Genomic DNA, 11,698 nt, shown 5'->3' on the forward strand with positions numbered 1-11,698 from the left:
CAGACACATTGATTCCTTCTCTTACTGCATTGTGGTAAAAATTAGAATGACTCAGTCTTAACCACCCAACCGGACACATTTATTAATTAAAGTACATGAAGGGATAGCATTGCCATAAGGTTCAGCTCAATGTGGTGTTTGGTCAGGGAAAGTCACCCAAAACATCACATGACTGACAAAATGGCAGCCTCATGGCCTGCAGATAAATGACGTTTATTAGAAATAAAACAAAGCTTTTGTCAATGCTGACCTACATTAATGTATTGTATACAGCACTGTATTTATGCTCAAGGAGAAAAATATGTATTTCCCTTTAACTATGCATTACACAGAGCCTGCTGAGCCCTTCCGAAGTGATCAATTCACTGGGGCTGGCCCTTCCAAAATGATCAATTCGCCGATATTTGAATGAATTATCCTGTTAGCTCTGCTGCCCCCATGGAATGGGTTAAGTTTATCAGAGTCCTTAGTTTACTTCTCTTCTGAGCCGCTTCACAACATCTAGTAGACACAGTGTATTGCACATGTTCCTATAACAGTAATGACTGCTTGAGGGGTTACGTTACCCCCTTAGGGCTTATACTGAGTGCTTCAGTACTGAGATTACATTGCTCCAGGGCTGACAGGAGGGAGAACACAGAAATCTACTTTGAAGTCCCATGTTAGGGAGGTTTATAATTTTCTTATGGAGATAGAGATCCGAATTCCCATAACCTCTTATGTCTGGATGACTGCCAACTAAAGCACTCTATAGGTATATAACGTGGACCAGCCCTGTTTGCAGAATTAGGGCCAACCAGCCTGCCCCTGATGGGGCCAAACATATTGCTATATGCATTATTCCATTTATAGTATAATCCCATATGATCAAATAAAATATTCTAGAATCACAACATATTTGGTTATTAATACGTTGCTGCTCATTTGTCAGGACTGTCTCAACAACTTGGGTGATGTCCCACCTGTTACGTGTAATGGCAAATGTTCAGTTTGTGGGGTCAGCCCACGGTATTTGTATAATGGGCCATATGAAAAATTGGGAAAGATGGAGCATTGCACTTATTATGATGATAACACTGGCCATTTGATGCAGGACAGATATACATTCAACATGCCAATATTTAGGGCTAGATCTGCCTTACTTGGGTTGATATATCTGTCCGTGCGCCACTCGAGCATAAAAACGCAGTGTGCTGCAGCACATATCCATCTGTCGGCGGCACCAACCTCATAAGACAGCCGCTGGCCTTAAAGTGCCAGGGCCGCATTGTGATCGCCGGTCTGGTCCTGTCTGCAGGAGACGATCAACACTGTTGGCCCTTCCAATTGCACCACATTTCTTCTGCCAGATATCACTACGTAAGCATTAGTGACTATATTATTAATATAATAACTATCCTGTCATGTTTTATTAAAGGAACATGCCAGCCCTCATATGTAATTTAATGCATTTGATGGTTGATTATTATTTGGTGAGGCTGTTTGGAGCAGTAGACTGTCCCTTTTAACTAGTATATTAACTAGTAATGCGCTATAACATATAGAAGGTATAGGGCAGGGAACATTTAATCATGTAAACTTAGCCAATTAACAGTATACAAAGCCACATTTATCTCCCAAACCGCTTTTCGTCATTTAGTAAATATTTAATCTGGATGAGAAGATGCACGCGAAGTGTTAAGTGGGAGAGAGCCTCTTGCGTTGTTGGATCATTATGTGTGGCCTCTATGATCTGTCAATGTGGCAGGGCCATTAGGAAGAGGGACTGTACATATTTATGGTGAGTAATGAACACATAACCAAGATTATTAACCTAACTAGATAAATCATTTTCAGTTTCCTGTATTCCGTCTCCCGTGATTATTCTGTGGCGAGCAGTGTGCTTAGAATTCAAAGTGCTATATATATATAAATACATACATACATATATATATGTACATAGAAAATATTTAAAGGGTTACTGCCTTATTTAACCACGGGAAAGTAGCCTTTCTTGTTCTCAGATGTAGGACCAGTGGAGTCAGCGGTCATTCCTCATTGGCCCAGTGTCTTTAAAAAGGTATATAGGCCGATCATACCATAGGTTCTAAGTCCGCCATTCATTACACTTTTTTTTGACTCTAATATGTGATATGTCTAATGGAGGTACCGCAAAGTTAGACAAGCATCACAAATTTCCCAATCTTGATCATGTAGTTTATTTGCATTTACCTCGTCTACGGCTATTAAAATCTAAAAAGCCACCAATCCCCAAGTTAGGCCCAGACAGCCCCTAGCTATGTGTGATACATTAGTACAGTAAACCGGGTAAGCATGCCCCTCAGGGACATGTATGAAGAAGAGGGGATAGGGCTCCGGGATAAGCCACCCCATAACCAACCCACAACCACTTACCCAATAAAAACACGGACAACTGAATATGGATGAAAACCAGGCCACAGCTTTTATTACAAAACACAAACCATACTGTGTTAGCCTATATATAAAAGAAAGCACAATTTATAAACACACAGAATAAACCGCCACAACTAACACAGTAATAAATTAACTCTGTCCTTGCCGGCCCAGCTTCCATCCTGAAAACCACCGAGGTACTCACCTCCCCCCTCGTCCAACATCACAAGAAACAGCTTCTTGCGCTGCCCATCTACCAGTGCTGACCACCAGCCGACCATAAGCTCGGTGGGCACGACCAAGGTCATTGACCTTACCACAAGAGGTTAGGGGAGGATTGAGACCCGACTTCCATCTCCAGCCACACCAATTCCTGACCGGCAAGGACACGCCACCCGCCTGCTGTGACAAAGAAAAGAGGTTAAACATGAAAATGCCACAAGAACATAGGGAGGGAGGGAGGGAAGTGACTGCTAGCCGGCAATTAAAATGGCAATGACCCAGGTCACCTAAAGTTCACCCCTATATACCTTCTGACAAGCACGCCCCCACACCATTCACCCACCAATCACTACGCACTACCCCACACTCATACATGTGCCCTGTACATTAAGCTAAGCTAATTCCCAGGGGCCTTTTTCCAAACTGCAACTGTCCCTCTGACCCTGAGACACATACAGGGTATGGTCTGCCAATACTTGGTGGTATTTATAAAGAAACATTTTGGAACAAAGTTGGAAAAGTGGTGTTATTACCATAGCAACCAATAGATTGTTCTTGCTAGCTGGACCTTTTCATCAGCTGCTACGGTGATAACGTGATTTCTCATGTTTTATCGTGTTTCTGGCTCAGTCTATTTAATTTGGGGTCTAAAAACTGGATACGTCTTATAGAGTGGTTGTAGATTGTAGAGGGGCGGCACATTCCAGGGGAGCGGCAAAAAACGCCTCCCCTAACGCCCCCACAGCAGTTACTGCTTCCCAGTCCCTCCCTGCAGTCACACTGATGATTGGCCCCGCCCCTTTCCTTATAGCGTCCACACTGCTCAGCAACTCATCTAACAGTAAGTATAAAATTAATATTTGGGCTGCTGAAAGTTTGGGGAGGTGGGGGTTAATTTAGGGGCAGTTATGGTTAATGGGGTCTTTAGGGTTAATTTAGGGACAGTTATGGTTGATGGGGTTTTTAGGGTTAATTTGGGGGCAGTTACGGTTGATGGGGTTTTTAGGGTTAATTTAGGGGCAGTTATGGTTGATGGGGTTTTTAGGGTTAATTTGGGGGCAGTTATGGTTGATGGGGTCTTTAGGGTTAATTTAGGGGCAGTAAATGGATGGGAGTGATGAGGATGATGAGTATGAATTTTATGATGAATAAAACTTGAGTTCAATAACTGTATGTAATAATTTCGGGCCCCAAACTTAAGGTGCGTCTTATACATGGGAGCATCTTATACATGGGGAAATACGGTAATGCGTTGCTGCATCAGTTATACCGCCAGATGTTTATCAGATAAACTGATCTAGCAAAGTGCTGGAGATGCTAGTGGATTCATACAGACACGTACATGTTGGACGTATGGCACAGCGAACCTTTCTGTAAGTTTAAACTATTTATCTTCCTATGCTCATGACGAAGTGCAAGCAAGATTCGGCATGGTTAATTAGAAGGCTAATGCACCATTAAAGCTTTTTCTTAATCCCATTCCTCATCTATTGGTGCGCTCGGTGTCATTTACTCAATTTCACATGGAATCCGCAGGAGTATTGATGGAATTATTTAACCCTTTGACTCCTGCGGGCAGACAAAAGCCTGATAACGTGCAAGGGGGTGGAATATTTTCTCCCAGAGAGATGAAGTTCAGAAAGTATAAAGGTCAAATTATACATCCAACAATAGCGGCTATCGATGGCCATTATCACCATTTAATGGGATTTTCCCATACAAACAGGTGAGTTATAATGATAAACAGCACCGGTATTGCATTAGGTTAAGTCTGATCTAAATTGACTGACTGACCTGCCAATTTCTGCTTTAGTCCTTAAAAAATTCTTAATATCATGGAGGATTAGGGTTGAAGAATCTGATTTAATTCATTTAAGCTCCAGTATACCGTTTCTTCTGTGGATGCCATAAGAAAAGATCATTGTTTCATTGGACGTTGCATGATATCTACCCCTGGAGATCAAATACAGTAAATAATTAATAACGTATACCATATAGCGCTCATATAGCGGTAGAGTAAATCTGCTCTCAGCTCTTGGTGTAATATGCAGCCTTTTTTGTTAAATGGACCAAAAAGACTAGTGAAGAAAATTAGATAATGAGTTTTTTGTGGGCAAAATGTACTTGCTGATATGTTTGTGCTTTAAATATATAACATGTGTAATGATATGACACTAATAAACATGTTTTTTTTAAAAGGTTAGTTTGTTTTACGATTTGGAGAATACAGCCGTCTGTCCTCACACACACAGATATAAACTCTCCGGTACTAGAGTTTCTTAACATGAGCCTATATCTTTCAAATATTAACCCTTTAATAGTCCATCGCAGTCTGTTGTAAGGACTTGCTACAAGTGACATGTGGGGACATGGCAGAGATTTGGGGGATCATGTAGGGGGCTAGGGGCTCAATACAGAGGTTGGTGGCGACAAATACAGGGGCTGATGGGGCAATGCAGAGGTTCCTGTAATGTAAAAAATCGATAATATGGAGGTTGTTTATATGGTAGAAGAGGACAAACTATGAAAGTTGGAGCAGGTGAAAGGAAAGAACCTATGGAGGTTGGTGTAGGTCAGGTCTACACATCTGTGGAATGGCAGACCGGATTAGTATGTGGCACTGTTGGCCAGCGGCCCCACAATGTGCCAGAGGGCCAGTGACCGACCTAAACCCTTCAGTTTAGGGTCGACTAATGCAGGTGCACCCCACCCAGACACTCCTCAGTTGAGTCACGTAACACAACACTATGTGACCCTGCATCAGTAGTGCATAGCAATGCTACGTTTTCATGTGTTATGTAATTGACACCTGAACTATATGGGAAGGAAAAGAGAGGTGTAACACAGTGAACAAGGGGACAGGTACTCTAGGGGTGATGACGGGGAGGGGTGGATGCTGCAGGGTGGTCCACACAGGACCTCTGTACACCTAAAGCCGGCCCTGCCAGCAGGTGCAATGTCCTGACACGGAGGAGGGAGAGAAAGCCCACTCCAGTCCCGAACGAACGTGGGCCAGGCACTGCACTTTTATACCTATATCCAGGTTCCCCATTTGTAACGGAGGAGAAGAGCTGCTTCTCTGCCCAGAAAAAATGGGCCAGTAACCTGGAGCCTCTGGGCCACACCCAGAGAGAGGTCTCAGGCATGCACATGGGTATACAGAGAATAGGTACACATGCGCACACTGCTTGTATATTGATACTCTTGTCAGACCTTCTTACTCACTATACTCAATGGCGTCACAAAGAGAGATACATGCTATAAAAACTTTCACATGGAAACACTTTAAATTTTAAAATATTGGGAGTTGTTAAAATGATGATTTGCTTTGTTGATCCCTGAAAAAACTGTAGTATTTTTTATCATTTACCTGTGTTACCTGTCTTTAGTTTCCTGTGTCTCAGCTTCTCCAGGATCAAATCTATCGGCCATATTAAATGAACACTTGCCTAACACATTTGATGCCCCATTAGCCGGAGATAACAATGAGTGAACCAATTCATGTCTCGTATGTTTACCCAAGGTCACCTTTGTTCAGTGTCCTTAAAAAGCCTGTGTTTTCCCCAATAACTGTTGCCTGTTCCTGATGTATCGTTACTGGTGGTAAGGGTTCGTTAGGGAGACTTTTACCCCTCTTGCTCTAAAACCCAAAGCGACTACCCACCTGTACCCAGCTCATGCAAAGAAGGAGGCAGCAACAGCCAGCAATCCCTCGGTCAGGACAGAATCATTGCTTACTTTGGTAGCTAAGGGTAAACTATAGTTCCTTTTCTGGCTGAGGATAATAGGATTTCCAAAGGATGGAACAGTTGGATGCGAGTGGCTGTACCAGGCCAGCAAGCTTGTGATTACCAGAAGATAAGTAGCTGTTGGCTTTGTTACACAATGATAGAAAACACATTCATGACAACCTCCAAGCTTACAGAAATTTAATGTGCCGAAAAATGATTTCTGCAAATTGCCACAGTGGAACGGACGGTATCATCCAATTCTCAGACTCAGAGCAGCTGCTTATTACCTTTGTTCTGTTGTGGGGAGGTGTTTTCCCGGGGTAAGATTCAGAGAAGGGATGCAAGGATACAGTGAGGAGAGAATGGATATACTTTGGAAGGAAAGCATTCAGAACTGCCAGGTTACCAAAAATAGTTAAATGATCTATTTACTTAATAATGACACTTCAGGACAAAACCGCCTGCTGCAATATGAAAAGGCTCAGTTTTAGACAATACATATGTTGATGAATATTTAGGTTATATACAAGTGGAGTGACGTGTAACTCAGATTACCAACATTTTGGGTTACTGGCTAGTGGACTAGAATGAAAACTACAATACCCGATCTGGTGCTGGAGCAGCAAATTGGGTGCGTATAGAGCAATGTTGGACACTGACCCAGCGCCGGGCAGACAACATAATCTGCCATTTCTTCTCAACACATAGTAGATTGCGTGTTAGACCTTTTTAACTGATCGGTCACTTTAATGCTCTTCCAAATGTACATTCTGCTCAAAAAGTAAAAAAAATAATTCATTAATTAAATAATTACTGATGTTCTTTAGTCTGTAGACACATTTAGGAGAATGTTCTATCATCTTGTATAATCCTTAGGATCCAGATTCAACATGGAGAACCTCACATCCCAGCAGTCATATCATTGCCTCTTTGTGGTAGGATGTTGTGATTCTGGAGCACGCTTGCAGGACGCCGTTGATTACATTAATGAATGAGATACTGTTTGTGTATCAGATTAAACACTCACCCCATTAACTCTGCATCTGATTACGTTAAATGAGCTCCAGGCTCTTGGTGCAGTTTGAGACTGTTAGGTCGGATTAATTAGCTGTCATTAACCTGTTCACTGCCAGCAGCCTTCATTTTAGTATCAGTCTGACGCAGTATGTGTTAGTAGAACCAGACCAACTGGTTGGTTCATTGTGACATAAGGGGCTATTCACTAAACTGCAAGTTGGCAAAAAAGAGAGCTTGCAACAGCAGCAAACTCTCTCAAATCAGGCAAAAGCCCAGCTCGCATACTTACTAAAGCCATCTCGCATTAGCACTTACAAAAATTAAATAACTTGCCTGCAGGTGACTTGCAAGTCCTTCAGCACCCTGGCTACTTAAAAAAAAATATTTTAAAAGATAATCTTAAAAAATAACATCCCTCTTCCTAAAATTGGGGGGTTAAATTTTCTGAAATTCCCTAAGGGAGGCAAGGACTCCCGACTGTACCTCCCTCTCACCCTATCCCTTTTCAGTGAGATGGAGGATTAACATTTAACAAATGCCGCCATCTTTGTCCCTCATGCTCTGCCCATTGGGTGAAGAGAGTTAACATAAACACAATACTAATCTTTTGAGACAGAAAGGCTTAAATCAAATTAAAAAAGGGAACCCTTCAAGTGATGTTTACCGAAGACCCCAGTCCTTACATAGTAATGCACACCAGTGGCCTCCGTGGTTAGAAGCCTGCTTTACATCTCCATTGAACTGAATGTGGCCCATAGAAAAAGATGTCACATAAGCATTCAGGACCTCAGAGGTCTCTTCTTCTGATTCTGGACCCCCGTGGGCCCAAAAGCTTATTTCACATTACATCTATTTCTATGTTGGCCCAATAAAAGGTATCAACATCAACTAAAGACTCTCATCTTTTCTTGGAGCAGTATGGCTACATTCATTTTGTTTTTCCAGAACCTGAAAAATCTTTTAATAAACTGCTATATTAACTTCGCAACAGACATTGTAGGAATTGAGAGAGAGGACCATGTAAAACACCAGGCTGTGCAAGTCCTTTATAAACACCATCTTGCTGTGTTCATGTCTTTTTTGCAGTCAGTGTGAAATGTATACTTTTTTTTTATGTTTTGTTCTAAAATAATGTAAAATTGTATTATAGTTCACTGTAGTAAATCTCTTGGTATAGGAAGTAATTTCTAATTAAAATTGGCTGAAAACTGATAACAGCAGGGACAGACGCTAGCCTGGGGGTGACTAATAAGGGGGAGCTGTGTGCCTGTCTATTAACTTTAATGATTTGTATTGCCGTGAGCCTGGCCAACCACCCATGCAGCAAGTGGCAGTCTACTGAAGTCCTACTACAGGACATGTGGTGACAATCTGGTGACATGTGGGTCACTGTGCTTAAGTCTGTTTCTTGACATTTGGTCTAACACTAGCCCCGGACAACAGCATATTCTATTTCTGAACACAAGCCATGTATAACGTGTGGGAGATTGCATCTGTTAGAAAATGGCCAAGATGCTGAGGCTTTTGAGATTTCTACCTGCTCTTTTTTTTCTTTGTATTTAATTATATAATAGAAATAATAGGATATAATAGATATGCCTTATGTCTTTGATGGTTGGTGGGATATTAGGAGGGACGATAACTGATTGTGAATAGTTATGGCGTCAGATTAATGCTTTTAACTTTCCCAAAGGTATAGGTAAAAGTATGTATTTTTTATATGAAATTTCTGGATCGTCTATGGACTTTGTCTGCTTGCTGTGGAATACAGGAGGAAGTAAAATAGCACACAGGGTAATAGGTTCCCTCAGTCTTTTGGGTTAGATTTATGATCAAGTCCTATTAAAATATGTAAAAAGTAAAAGTATACATTTGTAAATATTAAACTGCGTTTAAGGGATAAAATATATTTTAGCTGAATAATACATAACATTTCTTCTGTTGTTCCAGGTACCAAGGCACATCAAGACTCTACCATACTACTCTTTTGATCAACCCATGGTTGGGTATTGCCAGACACACAAGTCACTCCTTGTAAATAAGGGCTATGATGGCACATCTCGAGATCATAGAGTGACCACTGACCTAGAGCTCAGCAGGGACCAGAGCTACATTTCAACCATAGCACGCTCAGCGGCACCTGCCATATACATTGAAAGAATACCAAACCAATAATATTTGGAGTCTTGTTCATGGGTTGTACACCTAACTGGAAGTGAAGATGGACATTTGCAGATGGCAATGCCAAGTAGAAGATACAAGGTTTTGTGCTTGGAGAAACTCTCGACATAAAAAAACATACAAACAGAGGGGATTTTCTTGGCTTTAAATGAATATCTGAACCACATTGATGTACAAATAAATAATAATAATAATAATGATAATACGAAAAAATTCTACATAAAGGATTTTAAGCAGGATTTGGACCCATTCTGGTCATATATGGAAAAGGAAAAATTCTGCTTGTATATTTAATTTCCATTTTTTACACATTGCATGGTTCCAATCCAGAAGAACCAAAGGGAAAGACTGGGGGTTTTGGGGTAGGGAATGCTTCTTGTTTATTGTTGAATAACCCAGTGGGTATCTTTGAACCGTGTTTCTTTCCTGTTTTTCCTGTTAAAAAGGGTTTGCTTTTTTATCATATTGACAACTGCATATTATGTCGTTGAGGAGGGACCAGCCTCAACCAGACTGATAACTCGCTTTGTGGCGCCAAAGCTACAATAAAAATGAAGAGCAGATGGTGGAGGAAAAAAAACTCGCTCTCTGTCCTTATCACACATTTAGATATTCATTCCCAGATGAATTTATTTGGATTTTATTGACGATTTCAAATCACAAGAGATCATAAAATATAGTTTTGTTTTTGTTTTTTTATTTTGTTCATTTTTTTTAAAAAATTCTATTATGATCAGTTTTATCTTTTGTGTAGTTTTTATCAATAAAAAAGTACAGACAAAACATGGTGTGCAAAAAGCATTGCTGCAGAACCACTGCTCAGGTTGTCCTGCCATGTGAAACACCAGAACTGCTAATCCCTTTATCTTGTTTATATCATTATCCCAAAAATGAAGTGGCTGTAGCCCTTAAAGAGGAACAAATGTTTAGTTTTTATTTCTTCAGAAATAAATGGCCATGTTATTTTGTATGTAATTGATGTTTCTCACAGTTTGGGTGTACTTACTTTTAGCATTACCAAGGGACTCATATTTTGCTGTCCACCAGAGCCACTACAGAGAAATTACATTCCCTCACTCTATGATGTTTATTCACTAAACAAAAATTGGAAGAGGGCTTTCCTGGTGAGTTGTGTTTCAGTTCCTTGACTTCACTATAGAATATACCTGGGAACTCTGCAGGTTTGACCCAGAGTCTCTGGGTGAAGCCCAGCTTCCTTGGGTCTCCAGGTCATTTCTTTTCTATATCCAGGCAGGCGAGCAGAGTGTGGCCATGATCATTGCCTTCCCACATTCAGCCTACTCCCAGCATACGTTTTCCCCATCCAATTCCCTTCCACTAAAGTCTAACTGGGACTAGCCCTCACCCTTCACAAAGCAACTACCCCAGAACAGGGACAGCTCCGCATAACCTGCCTTGAGAAGTTCCAACAAAATAAAGTTCATGCTTTAAGTGAATAAGGCGTTCTCTTGCCAATAATGAAAACTGGCCCAACTCCAAAACTTTCCTCTCCTGAAACAATATAGGTTTCCCTACATATGTAATCTGTTGTCAGCCAAAGATAACTACAGGAAAATATGAAAATTGGTGAAAACAGTACCTTTGTGTTACAAATACCTTAAGTTAATGTTTAACGTGAATTAATATCACTGAAGCATACCTCCCAACATTTCAAAATGTGAAAGTCGGACACTTTTTTTTTTTAAATCGCTCTCACGGAATTCACAAATACAAGCAATTGCACTTTGCAATGTCACGCTTGCATCGCCACTTAAAACACGCTTCACCTCGCGGAGCTCCTTGGTTGGCTGATCTATGAAGGGGCGTAGTTTGGGTGGGGCGTGGATATAAGATTTGATTTAGGGTTTGATAATAAGAACGTTATTGGCTCAAGATAACAAAAGCGGACCCGTGGAGGGAGTGTGCTGGGAAAGTGGGGATGGGCTAAGCTAAGTTATAGTTTGGAGACAGTCTTTAGAGACCTAGATAAGAGCAGTAAGAGACATTTTGTCAAGAGAGATAACTGGACAGAGCCTTGGCCAGGCTGCCAATGAAATAATCCCAGGAACCCAGGGTCAAGGCCAGGCAACTGAGTTCAATGGTTATGGCAGCCAATGGGTGTCAAGCACTGGGGTATGGTGTTTAACTGACAA

General features: G+C 41.2%; 1 protein-coding gene across 2 annotated transcripts in view; it reads left to right on the top strand.

Moving 5' to 3' along the window:
- Positions 1-10,520, top strand: part of LRRTM4 (leucine rich repeat transmembrane neuronal 4) — a 244,661-nt gene extending 234,141 nt beyond the window's left edge. The window contains exon 3 of one of the 2 annotated variants that reach the window (XM_053464649.1): positions 9,315-10,520. In XM_053464649.1, coding sequence (XP_053320624.1) covers positions 9,315-9,539 — 225 coding nt within the window. In that variant the 3' untranslated portion in view covers positions 9,540-10,520. The remainder of the gene's footprint in view (positions 1-9,314) is intronic. The other variant, XM_053464650.1, reaches the window with a different exon arrangement.
- The last annotated feature ends 1,178 nt before the right edge of the window (positions 10,521-11,698 follow it).

This window comes from Spea bombifrons, chromosome 4 (genome assembly GCF_027358695.1).
Source record: "Spea bombifrons isolate aSpeBom1 chromosome 4, aSpeBom1.2.pri, whole genome shotgun sequence".
NCBI classification, from domain to species: Eukaryota; Metazoa; Chordata; class Amphibia; order Anura; family Pelobatidae; genus Spea; species Spea bombifrons.